This window comes from Lathamus discolor, chromosome 4, assembly GCF_037157495.1.
Source record: "Lathamus discolor isolate bLatDis1 chromosome 4, bLatDis1.hap1, whole genome shotgun sequence".
NCBI classification, from domain to species: Eukaryota; Metazoa; Chordata; class Aves; order Psittaciformes; family Psittacidae; genus Lathamus; species Lathamus discolor.
Window position 1 is genome coordinate 54,374,263 of NC_088887.1, and position 20,156 is coordinate 54,394,418.

The following is a 20,156-nucleotide window of genomic DNA, read 5'->3' on the forward strand; positions in this document are numbered from 1 at the left end:
TATGAATGTGTCTGTTGATTTGTCTTGCTTGTTTTCTCTTGGCCACAGGCTGACTGAGTGGGCTGGACTTCACTGGGAGGAGCCATTTCGCTGTGAAGTGGAGTAAGTGTGGATCTCTCCCCATGCTGCTTGCTGGGAAGTGCTGTGCATTGCCAGGATTAAGCCAATACTGAAGGCTGGGATGGGCCTTAGTGTCAAACTTGTTTCTTCTGATGTTGGGATTTTTCTGTGGCCAGTCAGCTGAGACACCTGCCACACATTAGCTTTTGTGTTTTTGCTGCTTGAACAAGGTTACATTTTCCCTCACTTCATCCCTTTTGACTACTTTTTTATGTTATTAGTTTTTTTTTTCCTTGACTGATTAATTTTCTCCTGGCTGTGGAAAAAAAGAGCCCTGCTGATGTTGATTTAAATGATGTCGAAACCAATGGGACTCCTATGGCTGCCTTTGATCTTCACGCCAGTGTGTGTCATGTTGAATTCTAACTTCCTGCTGTGGATAACTGCACTGGCTATAAGATTTACTCTCATCGATGGCCAAGCACAATACCCAGTTGTTACCACGAATTATGGCAAAATACGTGGTTTAAGAACACCTTTGCCTAATGAGATCCTTGGTCCAGTGGAGCAGTACCTGGGTGTTCCTTATGCCTCTCCTCCGACTGGAGAAAGGCGTTTTCAGCCCCCGGAGCCACCATCATCTTGGACGGGTGTCCGCAATGCCACACAGTTTGCCGCCGTCTGCCCTCAGTACCTAGATGAGAGGTCACTGCTCAACGACATGCTGCCAGTCTGGTTTACAGCCAATCTGGATACTGTGGTGACATATGTTCAAGATCAAAATGAAGACTGTCTGTATTTGAATATCTATGTACCCACAGAGGATGGTAAGTACTCTAAGGACCACACAACCATGCACTCACCAGTTCTGCAAATGAGTAGTAGCTAAATCTTTAAAGCATCTTGCTCAGTTTCCTCCATGTTTAGTCTGTGGAAATGAACATGCATTATAAGTAATACTTTGTTGATTGAACATGCTTACATGAATTCTCTCTCATATTTCAGTGTAACATCAAACCACAATTTCATTTGCAGGCAGTGGCCAGGGTGTGTAAGCCAGTCTGAAGTTTACATTTACAGTACAGCTGAACATCATTCATAAGAGAGGAGAGCGGGAATAATCAATAACCAGAAGTAACACATTTATTTTCCATGCATTAATGGTACAAATACTGCCACATACTAATTTTTAAACGAGACTCTTGCCTCTTATTTTTGGTTTAGTTTTATTACAATACCTCTGAACCTATTGTTAACTCTGTTTGATTTTAATAGGTAATAGAAAATTGTTATAGTAGTTCAGTCTGCTGGTTTTGTTTCCAGGATTTTTACCTATGAAACTTTTCAGTCCAACTTATTTTTCTTCATTCATTAAATCTAAAATGAAGGGAACATGACAGTATTATGCAGAGCTGAATAGGTGGCCTTAAGCTTTCATCTGTTTTCTGCAGTCTTTTCTCAAGAGGGCTACTTTAAACTACTTTCTGTAGGCAAAAAGAATGAACACAATTGGTAACATACAACTCTTTGAACTTTTGCATAATCTCAGACTTAAAATTTCTGGCTTTATGGCATGCTGAATGTGTCTTTTGTTGTTCTCAATGCCTCTTACAGACAAGAAGACCTGTTTCCATCAGGTCCCAAATGAGTTCAGTTTATTTGATATCACAGGGAAACAAGAAATTCTGCTGGCAGTTATATTTGATATTCTGCTAAAAGCCAGTACTTTCAGCCATTTAGAATGTAGTTACCAATGCATAACATGACAGATTTCTCCCAGATATGCAAATCCCTTCACTTTAGCTGAAGGTTTGATTTGCATATCCAAGGCATTGTTATTTCTCAGTAACCATGCTCTAAATATGCAAATTTTGTACTTTGATTATTATAATCCTTCTGCCTTGATTGGCTTCTTTACTCAGAATTTCCAAGCTGTTTGCCAGCAATAAACATACCACCTTCTTTTCCTGTTCTCATCAGCTGAAGCAAAAACTTGAAAGTTAAAATTGAAGGAGTAAGGTTTGGAAGTACTGGGGGCTCTGCAAACATAAATACTACTAAGCTGCGTAAATGAAAAGTGCTCTGAAAGTAAAGATGTTTGTATGGAGGCTCTGTTGCGCATGTGTGTGTGCGAATGCATGTAGACGAAGGAGCAGATCATTCTACTCAGTTCTTTCCCTCTTCCAATCTCATTGCACTGTATCTTACTCCTTGGGTACATAGATAATTCTTTGCCAAATTTGTTTTGTGTTCTGGATTTTGTACTGCAGCTTTTAATTAGTCGCTAGGGTAAGCTTGCCCTAAGAAAGCATTCCAGGCTACGATTTTATTTGTTCTTGCTGTGCAGGTATCTGAGCTTTGCTAACTCAGTCTTATTTCAAGGCCCAGTGTTAATAAACTCATATATTCCTCCAATCTAGTAAAAAAGACTTTTCATCCGTTAATTAAGGAAGACAAGAAATTAGATATGGCAAAATGTATACAAATATCTAGGAAAAGAGTATTTGATATCAAATAGATAATAATAAAATACCGTGTGCTGAATGACTAGCAATCTATAAAATTCCTTATCTTGCCTGTAATAGCTAAGAGCATTTGCTCTTAGATCAAAAATAGAAAGGACTGATAAATTTATCTTTTGTAGATGTTTTTGTCTGCTTAATTCCCCAAAATATGTGTGTGTTCCTCCTGGTTTTAGATTTTGTTTTTACACTGAATAGCATCTAAATTGAATCTATCTTCTTTCATTTATCCTCCTTAAAATATAAACCCATGCATAAAAAAATATATAGCTGAATAATGAGAAACAAGGTTTGGTGTCAGTGATGAAGGCAAGATCGCTTCTGTACAATATAACAAGAATTGTTAACAGGTTCCAATGGGGAAATGGGAAACTTAAAAATGAATAAATGGAGTACATGATGTTTTAATTGTATGCTGTATTATTCTATTACTAGTTAAGTATAACTTGGCTTTTTTTGGTGAGGAAAATAGGCAACCTTCTGCTTGTAAAGATGATAAAGAACTGACCTACAAATTACATCTCCTAAATTAGTGTGTCTCCAAATGATGCTAAATGTGAATAGCCTTTAATTGTAGTCCATACAATCTGATTAAGTGCATTATGATTCATTATATGAGTTTTAGTTGGCAAAAATAAGCTATGTTGTTATGGAGACAGACCATGAAATTAGTTTTTGAAGCAAAATCTCAAAGTGAATGACTTTGAGTAAAATTTACATTTTCAATTCCTTCTCAAGTACAGATGCATTTAACAGAGCTTTGAAACTGTTTTGTGTCTGGGAGAAAAGGTGGATGGAATCATCCAAACCTAATTAATGTTCTGACTGTGAAAGATAATCTGAATAATTTTCTACTATTTTTGAAACTTCGGTGAAAAACATTAATGAATTAAGTGTGGTTACATGCAGTGCTTACTTCAAACCAATCCTAGTAAATATCTAATCAGAATATAGCTCAGGTTTGGTGGGTTTTTTGGGGTTTTTTTTTTGTTTTGCTGCTGGCTTTTTTTTTTTTTTTTTTTTTCACTGTATAAGATGACCTGTTTCTTATCGCTTGTGTGGTTTGGTCAAAGGGAACCAAATTTTGATCGTGTACTTTGAATGAACAGTTGAAGAATAAATGCACACAATCATTCATCTGATTGCAGAATCGCTTCACTAACATTCTGCTGGTGTAAACGAATGGAATTAAGAGCAGAATACTAGGTAGATAAGATCAGTTATTAATAATAAAATAGTTTGATATGTTGGTACCTCTATTGGATTAAATGACATAAAATTTCATCATTAAAATAGTTGGAAAGTCTAGGCTAACAAATTAAAAGTGCTTTGTTACACAGCTTATGTCTGTATTAATCACAGCCTTTCTTTTGACCCTGAATTTTAAATGTCAAATAGCAAATAGCAGCAGAATCCTGTCAGAATTTTCCATGTTAAAAAGTTCTCACAAGGCAAAAAGCATCTTTGTTTTTAGGGGCTTTTTTTGTTTGGGTTTTTTTTTTTTTTTGTGAAAATATTTTTCATGATGGAAATCAAAACATGTAACAGAATATTTCTGCAATTCTGGCTATGTGGATTTTTATTCTTTCACTGTTGTTCACTGGGCAAGTGGTTTTTACTGACACTTTCCTTAGGGTAACATTTGTATTTCAGAGAATCTAGGGTAGCTGATGAATTGCAATGTTGTTTTTTTTTTTTGCCTTTGCCTTTGGAAATAAAAGAGTTGAGCCACTATAATCCATTGAGATTTGTTTTATTTTTTCATAATAAAAATGCAATTATTTTAAAGATATACAGTACAAGCAACAAAGATAAAATTTCACAAATTTTATGTATCAAAGCTGTCATCATAAGAAATTACTCAGAACTGAAGCAAATAAAATATTTATAGTGAAATCATCATTTTATCAAAATTGCTTTCTAAACAATTGGCTTGATCTTCAGAATCATTTGTGTTGTCTTGTCTGTAATTTTCCACAAGAATACTTGAATGTCAATTTTGAGGAGGTCATCCAGGGAAATGATATTGAGGACAGTCTGTTTATTATATCTTCAGTCTGAATATGGGTTTATCTACAGTGGAAATGCTAGATTGAAGAGGACACAGACTGTTAATCGGCTGTGTTTAATCCCTGGCCTTTATCATTTGAATCTGTGGATGCTAAAGGAGATTGCTAACTCCTGTCATAACTGGGGGAAAAAAAAATGCAACAAAAAACAGAAAAGACCCTAAAGTTGGATTTCTTTCACAGTAAACTTCAAAATTTTCTTAATAACAAGGAAAGATAAAAATAAAAATAAAACCCAGCAAACAAAACTCAACATGAACAAATCTTCATTTGTTTAAAACCCGCTCTGCTCCAATCAAAAAGGAAGATATAATAAAAAGATGTCTTCTTGTTGCATGAGCATGATCAATAGTAAGTGTATAAACTTACTTTGGTATGTGGATAGAAGGTACTTTTTACACAAGTGCACAGCTACTCAACCACCGTATAACTGTTAAGGATTAACTAATGAAGTATTTAGCATCTTCAGAGGTTTATTCACTAAAAGTGCTCTGTGAACTCATCTCATTTATATTGCAACAAATACAGCTGAAGTGACAACAAAAGGTGATAGGCCATGATACTTATTAAAGCTGACTGGGTAGGTCATAAGTTTTTCATTAGATTAGGGAAACTGAGAATATTGTCCAGGATTAATGGTATGATTAACTGTGAGCTACCAGGAAGAAAAATGTCTTGGTCGAGAGCAGAGAGATCAACAGTGTTCCTTCTCTGGGCAATCATGTGAAGGAAAGGTACCTTCATTTTTTTTAGACTCTGTGTCTATTTGACTAAGAAATAGAGAAGTTAAAAGTTTGAACAAAGCTGATAAACAAGATATGCCTTAGCTGATTTCTATCGCTTACATACGGGTTCGCTTTTTCATATTAGTAGAATGTCTGCTTAGTTATATAAGTGAGTGTTTGCAGCCTCCTCCTTGTCATTGCTCTTGAATTGCTGTGTCTGTTTAACTTGGAAAAAGTATTTTTAGCAAAATTATGCTGATAAAACCTGATAAATTTATATATTTTTTTTTTTGGGGGGGGGGGGGTGAAACGAGGTGATAGTAGAAGGATGAGTCCTATCATTACAATTACTTGATTGCATGGAATAAAAATATTACAATTACTTGATCACATGGAATAAAAAAAAAAGTTAATGGTTTCTTTACTAATATATGAAATGAGTCTATATATAAAATATTAACATAGTGTACAAGACAGATGCAATATTGTACAATATTATTTTTGTTGAATTATTAGTACGTGATAATAGCAATAGTAACTATTATTTTCCAAATAAACCTGAATTTCTGTGCAAGATTCTTCTAAACTGTACGTGGTGTCAAGTTTCAGCAGATGCATATTGACATTTTTCAGGTAATCTCAAAATTGCAGTTGTTCTATTATTTCTTCACTACTTTTGTCAACTTAAGTAGAAACTTGAGAATCAAATCCAGGATTTATGTGCATAGTTTTAAGAAATTAAATCCAGTATCTGTTGTTTACGTGTTTATGGCTTTGATTCTTTCTCAAAATCATTGTTATGTGTTTTTGAAGTCAGTTATGAATTGTGTAATTGGTGTAAGAATGTAGAGTTTAAATCTGTTTTTTCAAGTATATTTTTCTATTTTGTTTTTAAGAGTATAATTTGTTATATATATTACTATATGAACTATATTTTTAAAAGCAAATTAAATACAGTTTTTTAACAATATTTTAAATCTTTTTAAAACATATTTAGGGGTGTTTTTTATTAGATGATAACATTTTTATTAGATGATAACACTTATACAGTCTCTTATTACAGATAGTGTCCTGAGACAAAACAGAATATAACAAGAGTTTGTTCTCAGTTTTGAGACTCAGTTTTTTGTCAGTGCCTCCACCCTTTCATTGAAGTCTTTGTCGTCTTTGGAAAAATTGCAATTTAATTTTTAAAATCATCTTGCTATTTAAATGCATTTCAGTTTGTACTGTGCAAAAATTATACACAGTAAGACATATCCTTTTGTAAAACACTTGTATCACTTCGGAAAGTGAGAAGGATTAGATAACAATCACAATATAAAATGATAGTGTAGGAATTATTTCATACAATTCCAGTTGTACATAAACATAAACTTTTTAATGTTGGAGAGGAAGTCGCTCTCCATTGTGAAAGATAACTTCCCCTTTGTGTCAGAGTTCCTCAAGCGAATTCTTTCACTGTTAGGATCTAATATATGCCCTACTCCTAATCCAAAAATACTGCAGCATCTGTGAGAAGGAAGGCGGCATATGTCTGTCCTCTGCCTACCAGGATAAAGCTGTGGCTAATCCAGGCCCTTATTTTACATTCTTGCTTTTAACAGTTGCAAATACCTTCTGACACCAAAGAGCAGGACTCTAATCTAGATGAAATGAAGTTCATAAATCCTTAGAGATAAATTCAGATTTAGTTGCTAATTTCAAAATGCTGTCCTTTCCTCCAGGAATTGCCCATTCCACAGGCACTTTACAGGATTGCACCCAAACAGCCTTTTCAGCAATTGATATGAGTGAAGCCTAGCAGGAAGACTCAGCATTCAATATGACTTTATCTAGTTCGAACAGTATTTTTGGCACAGTTTCCTAGAGTTTCATCACTGCCTTATATTGAAAAAATTGATAGAATGAGGGGAATGGTCTTCAAAACATCATGAATTAATATTTCTTCTGCAAAGACAACTTGATGTTATCACCCTTTTAGTCAAAGAACAATGTCTTTGGAACTTTAGAGGCTGTGCCATTTGGTCCACTGATGCACAAGAAACAGCCTTTAGTCATGTGGGTCATGAGACAGATCATAGGCAATTTTACTTCATTCTGTCATTCTCTCCCTCTTGTTTCGTGGGTTTTTTTTTGGAGGGGGGGTGTGTGTTTTTTTGGGGGGTTTGTTGTTGGTTTTGTTTTGCTTTGTTTCGTTTTTTAAAATGTAATTTTCCTCTGCACTCCTGCAAAACATGTCTTTGTGCCGTGCTGCTTTTCACTGTGTCTTGCTTTCTGACAAAACACAAATTGACATGACAACTACTAACACTGTGGCAGTGCCTTTCTCCTAGGGCAGTGCAGTGGTCCTCAGCAGAAGTCTGGGTTGTGAATAGTGTGGAATATACTCGAATTATAGCAGTGTCATAGATATACATTTTGTATTTTTTTATTTCCTAATAAGGCGTTGTGATCTCATTGATCTTTTTTTTTTTCACATGCATCAGAAAGTTTTGAAAATTATTTACATCTTTTCATTTCAATTTGGTTCAGTTTCTCTTACTTAGTATATTAATTGCAGCTTCAGATGAAATAGACTTGCTAAATAGCTCAGCTAATTCACAAGGCTCATAAATCAGTCTACCTCTGTGGAAATGCTAAAAGAATTTGTCCCCAGATCAGTATGATAGTCATAGGTAGTGTGTGAATCAGGCAAATTTTCAATCTTGTTCTAGGAATGTTTAGGTGTTTTCAAGATAAATTAACACAGGTTGGAAATAAAGCAAATGTTTGTCAATTGTTCCTCAGATTTCCTGACAAAATTGTTGACAACTGAAATGAAGACAAAAATTTCTCTTGAACATAATAGCTTTTTGCACAGTACTTTCGTCATGCTTTTAAAACTGTAAGAATAGCTTCAGCATTCAAGACTTTGCATCAGTGCTTCTTGCTTATGACTCCAGATAAAATTCTCAGAATGGCATATAATCAATTATGCATGCTCTCATTTTGTGATAGTATTAGTTGTTTTCCAAATAGAAAAAAAAAGAAGCATTTTAAAGCTAGCATATTTCATTTATGGTTGTGATATTATAATTATCTGAAGAAATATGGATGAATTTGCATTCTTAAGTAAGAACATTTAGGTTTAGGACTTTTTTATCTGGATGTTGCTCCTGGTACCCAAAGAGGCAAACAATAGGAAATAATTCTTAAAAAAATCCATGAAAATAAACTAATGCTTGCAGCCATCTGGTGCTTATATGTTAAAAACCCATTACAGAAATGTTATAATAAAAGGAAAATTTTTCTTTTACAGTTCTTGTTGTAGACAAACTTACACTGAAGCATAAATTTACTTGCAATGCTAAGCCAAATTCCTATACTATATACAGGGAATTTTAGTCAGAAATACACTTTTGGTGCCTTGTTCCAAAATACTTATTATTGCTGGGTTGGTGTTAAATGGATTTTTAATTGACAGGGTGTGACATATTATTCTAAGGAGAGAAATTACTTTGTGCTGACTCAAATGTCTATTCAATTAATCACTGGTAATGTTTACAAGCCTTCATAGCTGGAAATCATAGATACATTATCTGATTTATTAAATATGCAAAAGGGCAAATAAAACCCAATCTAAATATGCAGATTTCAGCATGTTAGAAATAAATGAGAATAAAATTATCTTTTATGTGGTATTTTAAGTGTGGCTAGAAAATTTCAAATAATAATTTTGCATTTGTAATACTGCCCCAATGGTTATTCTTTCACTTGCTCTTCATTCTTTATTCAGCCAGAAGAGGGAGCACAAGTTACCAGCAAACTAATTTTTTCTATCTCTCAGCACTGAGAGCACTGCAATGATGCTGGTGGATATAGAAGGAAACCATGAGAAACAGGTGCTGGTTTATGCCCTTCGAACAGATAGGAAGTGATCCTATCCATCTTTCCCAAGCTGAAAATTTATATCATTGCTAGTGTTGGTTCTGGTTTTGTGGATTGAGGAATTTTTGTATGGAATAGAACCTATTCAAACAAAACATGTGCTTGTACTGACAAACTTACATGAAACTGTAATAAATAATAAAGGTTTAGATGAGAAGCATACTGGGAATGCACCAATTTGTGATTGAATAGCAAATAATAATGCTTGCTATGAAAATCTTACAAGGCATTTAATTGAAGAATTGATTCCAAAGAAGAGAATTTCATCTGTTTGCTGATTTAGTAGAAACTTTCCTGTGTAGAAAGAGATAATTTTGTCCTTCTTATTTATAATCTCAATTTAGACAGAAGGCAGATTTTTTTTTTTCCAATTAGTGCAGTTGACTCTCAATTTTCTGTATTATACAGCTGAATCATGGAAGATGCCAAATGTGTTTTGCATCCTCTTATTTCACTGAGATCAAAAATGTTAAGTATGCTGAAGTTTGATCCTCCGTGACAGTACAGAGCATTCAGTTTTTGCTATCATCACATTGGAATTAACAGTATAACTAAGGTATATCAAGTGTCAACTTCCACAAATTTCGAAGAGCTTCCCCTCCAAAATGCCTTGCTTCCAGGCATAGTGTACCTGGTTCAAAAGGGCTGGTATGTTTGTGGTCTTGCTGATTTGAGATACTTTTATCCTCAGGACTCCCTCTACCTAAGCAATGATCTTGCGCTGCCTTCAGGGAATAGGATGAGTTGCAGCTGATGTCTGGGGTGTGTCTTCGGGAGTTGTATTTACTGTGGTGATGTGTAAAACCACCCATATGGAATGATTGCTATGCTTTGTTACTAACAATTACTTCAGAGTGTATTTAAGTCTGAGAAAATGACACAAACACTGTACAGAAGGGAGAAGCTTAGTATGACAGTCTCTAGGTGGGAATATTTTAATGAAAACAGATTGAAGAATGAACTGAATGCAAATAAATGCAGTAACATTAACTTTAAAAATGGCAAAAGTTTCTTAAAATCATGCTAGAGGGTCTATTTTTTTTTTTCATTATCAAGAAATTATCTATAATGCCTTCAGTCTTATTCCCAGAACTAAACCATAGTTGATAGATTATGTAAATTTTTATTCTTAGCTGTAGCCATTTTCAGAATGAGCCACTGAGATGCACAGGCCATACTACTTTTTTCTCTTTATTCAGTTTCACCCTTCCTTACGACCACTTGTTCTTACTGACTTTTGCCGCCATTTCTTTGCTTGTTTTAGAAGTGAACACCTTTGCTCACTGTACAAGTGAATGCCATAAAATAGATGTAGCCGCAATTTCCATTTCTAGAAAAGGATTTATCCAGATATTATTCATGATTAAAAAAATAATAAGAAAAAAAAAAACAGAGTTACACACAAGACAAAAGGTAAGGAAACAGTGGCTATGGCTTTTAAACAATTTTTGGAAAGGAGACAGATGACAAACAGGTGGATCAGAAAATCAGCTATGCAGTGGGTGTGAAAGGATCAGGTGAAGAAAGAAAAGCCTGATTCTCCTTTTATGACTTACTCCTGTAATGGACTCCCTCAGTGGTCCACTCAGTTATTCCTGGCAAGCTATGTTTTGGCTGTAGGTTAGTACGTGAGGATCCTAATGAACCCTATGGTGGTACATTAAGGTTTTCTATAATTTTGTGCTTGTTAGTTGCTGTAGGTTTCATTTTTCAATTTTAGCTACATAGGTTTTGTTTGCATTGCAGTTGTCATCATTAAATGTTCGTCCCACGCTACATGGTATAAATATGCCCAGCAAGCACTTGGGATATTGCAAGACTTGAAGGGGAGATAGATAGTGTTCAGATATTAATAGTGTCTTTTCTCTAAATGCATACGATTGCCTATAAAAATGCCTGAATATCTAGGAAGCTAGTGAAAGATCTCCATCATATAACACCTTCAGTTCAACCAGTTGTTTTCAACTTCTAGCACCTTTATAAATGGGGCCTATAATACTTAAGATAACTTTGTATTATTCTGAAATAAATTGAGAAGCTAGTAATGATAAGTTTAGAATTTACCAGCATGTATAAGTTTTAAAAATATTATAAAATTTAATACTTAATGCCATTTGTGAGTGCTGTGTCTGGATATGTTATGTCTTAATATTGTGTCAAAATTCTAAATACATGCTATTTTACCATGCTTGTTTTGCATATCTAATATAGTATATCAGAAGGGTTTAGTTTTGGGATTAATAACTGACTTCTTTCAAAATGCAAACAAATAGCTTTTGGATTTGCTTGTCTGTATTTATTGTTTTTTTTTCCTGTTCTGATCTTTTTCCCACTTTGCATCAACAGAAATTATAAGGTCTTTACCATTACTTTCCAAAACCATATAATAAAACTGTTACTTCTGTATTATAAGAGGAACAACTTTAAAGTGTATTTCTTCATGAGGTACTTAGTGAATGTGTTATTTTACCACAAGTAACATTTTTGTTTGTTTGTTTGGGACTTTATTTGTTTTGTAAGCATCAGTTGGAACCACAAGCACCTACTAATTTGTTTTTCAATTCCTTCTTTTCTTGTACATTTTTTATTAGAGATTTCTTCTCTAATGAAGAGACGTGAAGCAAAATTACCTTGGGTTTTGCTCATTTTATTTATTTTCTAATTTACCAAAAGGATTAAATTGTTTAGATATGTTGGGACTGAGGTGGTCTGAGGGCATTTCTAACAGCGAGAGATGTGAGGTAGACTGTCTACTGTCTTTGTGCATTGGTTGTCTATTCAGAAAACGGGGATTATACTGATTTTCTCTGATTAGGGAAATGCCTCCGGGTGATAAAAAGCTGAAGTTACTTCTTATGTACTTACCACCTGATAGACTACATTCTTACTTTTATTTGCATGCAGAGATTTTTATAGATCCTGTCTTATTCCCCTCTGTGAGCCATTTGTTGTCAGCACTTTGCACACCATTGTGTTGTGTTGTAGTATCTAAGGAAAACTCTGGAAGGTCCAAAGGGCAATAGATCCGGGAGTCATTGGACCGTGATGATGGTAAAGAATTCAGGAAAGTGGTTTTTCAGTAAAGTGGTTCCTTAATGATCTGATTCTACTGATAGAAGAGTGAAGCCTTGCTATCAAAGTTTACATTAATTATTTACTCTCAGTCTTCATGGGGTAGAGTCAGAAATCAGGTGGCAGATGGAATTTCTCCAAGAGATAAAAGACAAAAGAGAGTAAAAAAAAAAAAAGGAAATAGGACTTAAGCCAGAAGAGAATCCTAAACTATTAAAATACTGAAAGATGGGGAAAATTTTGTGACTTGGTAAGGCATATAAGCTGCCAATGTAATGTGTTTAAACTCAGAAGGGATCAGATTAATTACCAATGAATAAAAAAAGGCTGTTACTAATGTGTTACATAGTTAATAGATTTCTCAAATAACGATTACCAAAAGCATGGAGTCAGAAACAGATTTTGAAAGAAAATAGGCTGTTTACAGATGCAACATAATGGCTTGGAATGTTGCTGTGAGTCCTTTAATTTTCTTCATTATCTCTCAACTAATAAAGGAATTACTCCTGAGTACAGTATAGTGTTTGCTTTAGCAGATCTGCCAGCTGCTTATGACCTAGTTGGCATAACCTTTATAGATCATTCTGAAATAAATACTTCACTTGACCTATAAACACGCTTCTGAGCCTGGACTTAATGGGATATGTACTTGTATACTGTGTCCAGCACTTTGGGACCATCAGGTGTATTCTTTATAAACGAACTTGTTTATTGCACTTTTCAATCAGCTAAGACTGCGTAGACCTAAGACCCTGACTATTTCCACTTTCCTGTGTCTGTTAAACAACCCTTGCAGGGAGCAACCAACTACTGTTTTCAGAGCTTAATTCTTTGAAAAAATTGTATTCTTTTTGATTGCAGCACACTTACTGTGCATAGAACTTGGAAATGCTGGGGTTTTATTAGTAGAAAATATCTGTGCTTTCCCCAGTTCCCATTTCCTTAATGCAGCATTTGGGTTTGTATCCCTAGTTTTGTGGTTGAAACCCAGCTGGTAACAGCACCATGCAGCCTTCCTTGCACCCGAAGCGGGATGGTGAGGAGAATCAAAAGAATGTAAAACACACAGGTTGAGATAAGAACAGTTCAATAACTAAAGTACAGTATAATACTACTGTTATTATTATTAAAGATAAGGGAAATAACAAGGGGAGAGAATATGAAACTAAAAGGGGAAAAGGAAAACCACAGTGAACAGCAGTGATGCACAATACAACTGCTCACCCAGCCCAACCCAAGTAGCAATCTGTCCCTTCCGATTAACTATCCCCAGTTTATATAATGAGCATGATGTTCTGTGGTATGAAATACCCCTTTGGCTAGTTTGGGTCAGGTGTCCTGCCTTTGCTCCCTCCAGGCTTCTTGTGCCCCTTGTTACTGGCAGAGCATGAGAGACTGAAAAGTCCTTGGTCAGGGTAGGCGCTACTTAGCAACAACTTGGCAACAACTAAGCCATTGGTGTGTTATCAGCAGTATTCTCAGACTGAAGACTTGTACCTGCTCTGTATCAGCTACTGGGAAGAAAATTAGCTTTATCCCAGCTGAAACCAGGACACCTTGCTTCCTTTCTGTGGTCAGCAACCTCGTCTGTGACCTTGGCTTGATTTCAGAGACTAAACAGTTTCATGCAGGGTGTGTTCCCTCTCGACTGATAGGTACATTGCTCTGCCTTCCCCACAACTGAATGACTGAAAAGAGTTCAGACACTATTGGGCTATTGCAGTACAAGATATAGCTACATGAGTTGACTATGTGAACATTCTTGATCTGTTATAACTACCCTGACTTTTAACCTAGATGTGAAAAGCATTAATTAAAGATGTTTAAGCTAACCTGTTTAAGTTACCCTGTTTATTGTAAGTTTAAGGTACACATACTATGAGCAGCCACAGTTTATCTGATGTTTTGTAGTGTAATGGTTTATAGGTGTCAGCTTGAGTAATCAAGATGACATACGAATATGTAGTTGGTAATTTTATGTCTGAAGGTAATGTGAATTTCACCTGAAACACAAAATAGCAAGGGCTGGCATTCTTGTATGTTCATCAGCATAAACCAAGAATGATTCCTCCTATCCCCACATGACATACTGATCAAATGAGCTAACAAATTTTCTGTTTTCTTATCAATGATATGAATTTGGTCATTTGGAAATCATGTACCTGTGATTGTAGATTGTACTTGTGATTTGCTATGTTCTTTGTGGAAATGTTGAGACCAGCATTTATTAGCATTTCTTTTTAGAAACACAAAACGCAGTCTTGATGGTACTTCTGTATTGCCAATGATAGTTCCTGAAGTTTATGAAAAAATAGGTTTAAGGGCCTTATGTATTGTTTTCAAAAAATTTTGGCTTTCCTATAGCCCAGAAAGTTCATATACTGCTGTGAACTTCTAACAAACAGTGAGAAAGCACTAAACTACTTGCCTGAAAATTGCTTTGAAAATTACCTTTGTATTTGATTGATATTTCCTTCAACATTACCTGTATATGCTTATAATTTGCATTACACTTCAGTACTCCTTACTACATTATAGGGTAGCACAGATAAGCTTTCAGATAAGAGAGCTGAGGGCAAACTCTGCATTTTTTGCTGTGAAGTTACACTTCATAGGTAAAGTCACTGGCCACAGAAATGAGCAAAGAAAAATAAAATGTTCCTTTATTCTCTGAAGAGGGCTGTTAGTGCTGTAGCTTAGTGGAAATTATTCAAGTAAGCTGGTAGATCTCTCAATTCTACCCTGAAAGGAAAGTTTCTATTGAGGACAGCCCTCATGATTTTAGAGAAAAATCTATGCTCTATAGATGTTTCTATGTCAGATATAAGCACTGTATTTCTTTTCTTAATTTCAGCAGACATTAGGTTAAATCTTGCTCAGTCTGCTGTCAGAACACCCTTTAAAGAAATGCCTGATAGCAGCCAAGTCACTCAGTGTGCCCAAGTGAAATATTTGGGTTTAACAATGAAAAAAGCTGTGAGTACCTTTGGGGAGCAATCCAAAGCTCCAGCAAAGTGGAAAACTGCTAACAGTTAGCAAATGGCCATGGCAATGCATTTATACAGTTTGGACCTCAGTGAGCAGCTGACTTGCTGGAGAAGGTTGCTGAAGAAAGAAGAAGCAGCGACTGCCAAAAGAAAATCAGGAATTTTTAGTGTCACTGGGAAACCTGGCCTGAATTCCTACAAGAGCCGAGTACGCAGAGAGCATGGTTCACCCTGTCTGGTGAGATTAGGTCGTGGCAGAGTAGCTCTAAGATGGTAAAGAAAACCTACATTTTCTCAGAAACAACAGTACATGCACAAAAAAAAAAAAAAAAAAAAAAAAATTGTGATGGGTACAGACATTTAATTATAATGTTTCCTACTTGTTTCCCTCGTAAATAGCACAGCATTTCACTATTCTTAGTTATTCTTCCTTTAGTATTTCCATCTTCTGTTTTCTCTACAAATAAATTACTTTTCTACATAAATTCTTAGCTTTATTTTCTCCTTTGGGGACTTCTATTCACAGCTCTGAATAAGCATATTTCATAGTCTTTTCTTCATCTTTTAGAATAGGCCAAAAGCAGTCCTTTATTTAGTCAAAAGTGTATTTGTGTTTTCTAGAAAAGTGTGTGATTATTTTGTCTTCTTAGGGTTTTATGTGCACAGACACTATTTTTGGAGCAAGCTGTATGCTAGGTCTGATAGGACAACATTGACTTGTAAATAATTTGTGTCATATTTTAAAAGTTTAATTATACTGCAATGAGGTACAGGCAAGTTTCTTGTATTAGTTTAAATGTATTTGTTTCAAATGGGCTTTTGCATAAACAAACTCTGAGTATCTAACATATCCCAAATGTGCATCTATACACACATTCTTTGTATCTAATCCATTCTTTAGTAATCTGAGATGAAACGCTTGTTGAAAATGCAGCCTGATCCCTTTTAAAGACTGATACGAGATTTGCATCTCAGAGAAAATCATAATTAGTTTGATTAATGAAATCTGAGTAGTTCAAGGGAATCTATTTCCATTTGCGTTTGAATATATTAATTTATCAGTTATTAATGAGCATTTATTGCCATGGTAACTAGAAACTTCTTATGTTCTGCCATCTTAAGCATCTTGCATATTCTGTCTCCTGAATTTTTCGTTCTCATTTCTCTCAAACTGTGATGTTATTCAGGATGTACTCCTAGCCGTTTCTTTTCTTTGACTGTTTTCCTTCATCGATAAATTGTATGAACTTTATTATAAAAACATCAGTAGTTCCTGGAGTTGTAAAAAGATTTTTGTTGCATTTTGCTATTTTGTGGACTTGTTTTTCCTTGGTTTATTAGTTTCTTTTCCAGTAGTTCTGACTGGAGCATTTGAAAATAACAGTTCTGTTCCTTGTTGCACACAATGGTTGCCTGCCTATCTGTTGCACATCAGTAGTCACCTATTCTTCCTTTTCTTTGCTGTTTCTAACAATCCAGATGGATGTTCCTGTTTAAAAAAAAAAATAAAATAAAAAGAGAAGAGGCTTATCAAGGCTTTTTCAGCATCACTTCTAATTGCCCATTTCCCTATCACAGTTTGATCACTGCATTCACTGGAGGTTTCAGTATCAGCCTGTATACTTGAGTTTTCACTGGACTGCTAAAGAAACACAAATTTATTGTAAGCGACTTAATTATGATGTTTAAGTACTTTAACAGAGAGAAAATAGCAAGTACTAAGACTCTTCAATGTAATAGAAAGGCATAACAAGAACCAAAGCTGGCATTTTGAAGTGAGTCTACTTCAATAATACAAGCATTTTGATTTTATTTTATTCTATTCATTTTATTTTACTTTTTTTTTTTTTTAATCAGTAAGGAGAATTCAATCTTGTAGAAAATATTATGATGAAAATGAAAGTTTATTATTTACATCAGGAATGTATCCACCTGTGATGCCCATCAGTGTAGTGCAAGTCATTGGGCTCACAGGGTTTCATAACATAAAATATAATAGTAAAGACTTATGAATGTTTTTAGTTACTTTTTTTTTAACTTTAAAACCATATTTTTCTTATCTTTTTTTCCAGTGATTCAGAAAATGCTTGTTAGATGGCTATCATCACCTTCCTATTGCTAGCCTGGCTAGGTGATTTATTCCTACCAGTATGTTTTGAGTCAAGCTGTGGGAAGTGTGTGTAGGACTGCGCAGGTGGCATTCGGCAGTCTCAGAAAGAAATGTCAGAGGAGAACTCTACCTGTGACCATATGTTATTGCTGTTGTTGCTGTGCCCACTCAGCTTTGGTTCTTGGAAATGCATGCAATGTATTTCTTTTACTGACAGGGTCAAAGCAATGTGTGGGGAATTAATTGGAGTTAATGTCAGAGCAGAAGAAAAAGCAATGTTGTACAGAGTGGAGTTTTATTCTGTACTAAGACCATATTATTTTGAAGTATATTGAATAAATCCTAAGTCTTATGAATCCTAGAAATGGTGATTTCATTTTGTTATCGATTATGCATATTCCAGAGGTATTTTGTCAGTGTGTTCGCCTAAGCAAAACTTTTTTATATAATGGAAACTTTTTTTATAATGGTTGTCTAAAATGGGATAATTTTGTATTTGTATTTTATTTACAGCTTTGCCATCAAGAGGCAAGGTCCTTTTGTTGTGTTGCATACATATATATTATGAACAATATTACAGCTTTTAGGCTAATATGAGGTTTAAAAGCAGATATTCTCTGACTTTTTGCCGGGGTAGATTCAGTTAAAAGAAGAACAGAAGTGGAGTCTCTTTCATTCACTGTCAATATTTAAGGCATTTATCTAAAGTACAGCAGGCAATACATTTGTTTCCTCTGCTAAGGGAACATGAACCCAGAAGTTCCTCTTAAGAGGAAAGTACTTCAACTACTACACAATGGGTATTTCAGAGTGGCTTTTCTTAGCCATTTTCATTTTGGGGGCATTGAGATTGTTGAATGTTTGTTGATCTAGACAGCATCATAGAAAATGTTGTTCAGGTGCTGTTGAGGGAGGATATCTAGTTCCTGATTCCTTCTTCTGTAATACTTACCTGTTGTTACCTCTAGGTGTGGGAAATGAAACTACCTCAAGAAGAAAGCTTGAACTTTTAAAGAAATAAATACCTCAATATAAAGCATATTGGTTACAAAAGCAGCTAAAATCAATTTCTTTTAAACCTCCCTTGATCTGTCAAATTCTTCTTCAAGTCCTCCTCTTAAATTTTTTTTTTCTATCTTGGCACTTCTAAGATTGAATCTCTTGATTTTGCTAGAATGCAAGTAAACTTCACTGCATTTAGTTTTCACTGGATTTCTCATTAAATTTCCTTCTTTTTCTTTTTTTATTTAAAATACTAAATAAGTAAGACTTTCTTCCCTTGAAATTTTCATTGTGCAAGTTTTATGCTTTACTCTAACCTAATACAAATATTTAGTTCTTTTTTACACTTCCATTGTGTGGATAGTATTGTTTCTTTTCTGCCAACAGCTTTTATGTGGGCCACCAGCACTGAACTGTTTGAACAAAACCCTGCTACCAATGTGTATAGGAAAAACATAAACACAAAAGAAAATCACAAAAAGTTTTCATAATACAACTTTGAACTAGCTTTTAATTTGGCACTGTGGAATCACCCTGTCTTAATTTGTATATATTAGCAGATGCGATTCTTAAAAACAGAGAGCTGTGCCTTCTCTCTGCCCTCTCTGGTACCTAGTGATACGAGAGCTCTTCCATGGTAATAATAAATAATAATAATTTGGATACAAAAAGATTTAATACTTGTTTCTGAAACATTTGGTCTCCAATCTGTCTGACTCCCTGCCTTTTACAATATTTCCAGATCTTTCCATGCCTACGTGGCAATTCAAGGCATCAAGAAATATCATCATTTTGGGTAGCCATACTTTTGCACACCAGCTGGGCTGGACTGGTTAATATGGTCGTGCTGCTTGGGCTGCCAGTTGTTGCAGTAGAGAAGGTAGAATTCTTGAATCAATCCTTGTTTTCCCGAGAAGCAACATAGCTTGGATCTCTGCTATTTTTTTTTTTTTCCCAATCTTTTAGCTACCTAAGGCATTGACATTGACTGAAATTAATTAACAGTGTAATTATCTGTAGCAAAAGAGACTTAATTTCAGGAGGCTCATTGGCTTATGAAACCACATGAAAAATGTAATTGCAAAATAAATCTTACAGCCTTTTCCAGGAAAATTCTAGATGAGCTATGCATATGGCAGTCACAGAAATTAAATCTTCCATCCTGGTTGTCATGGGATGCTTCAAACCAGTTTGTATAATTAATAAGTGTGAAAAAAAGAGTTGTTATTTGTAAAAAATAACATATGTAGTCTAGTATAAAAAAATACCAGGAAATTGTCAATGTGCATGGAATATGAAATAGTATTGTTTACCAGTAATAACGAAGAGAGAGCAGCAAAATTCCCAGGGGCTGAATTTACTGTTTGACTGTGAAATAAGAACAGCGGTACCATATGAATAACAACAGTAGGTATAGAATAGCATCAAAATGACTTTGCTTTCTCTTCTAGAATCTTAATTAAAGCAACAGAGTAAAATATTTTGCATGGAAAAAAAATAATGCTGTAATTAGATTAAGAAGGTATTTCATTACTTTCTGTTTGGGAAATAAATATTTTTTTGGATAAATATTGTTAAATTTTGGACTGAAAGTTTGTTTGCCATTACCTATTTTGATAAGAGGTATGACATAAACAGTGTTTTCATATCACTATGTTCTTCCTGACCAAACTGAACAC

The 20,156-nt window shown here is 34.7% G+C and overlaps 1 protein-coding gene across 2 annotated transcripts in view; it reads left to right on the plus strand.

Moving 5' to 3' along the window:
• Nucleotides 1-249: 249 nt before the first annotated feature.
• Nucleotides 250-20,156, plus strand: part of NLGN4X (neuroligin 4 X-linked) — a 122,183-nt gene continuing 102,276 nt past the window's right edge. For both annotated transcript variants that reach the window (XM_065677505.1, XM_065677506.1), the window contains exon 1: nt 250-887. In XM_065677505.1, coding sequence (XP_065533577.1) covers nt 413-887 — 475 coding nt within the window. In that variant the 5' untranslated portion in view covers nt 250-412. The remainder of the gene's footprint in view (nt 888-20,156) is intronic.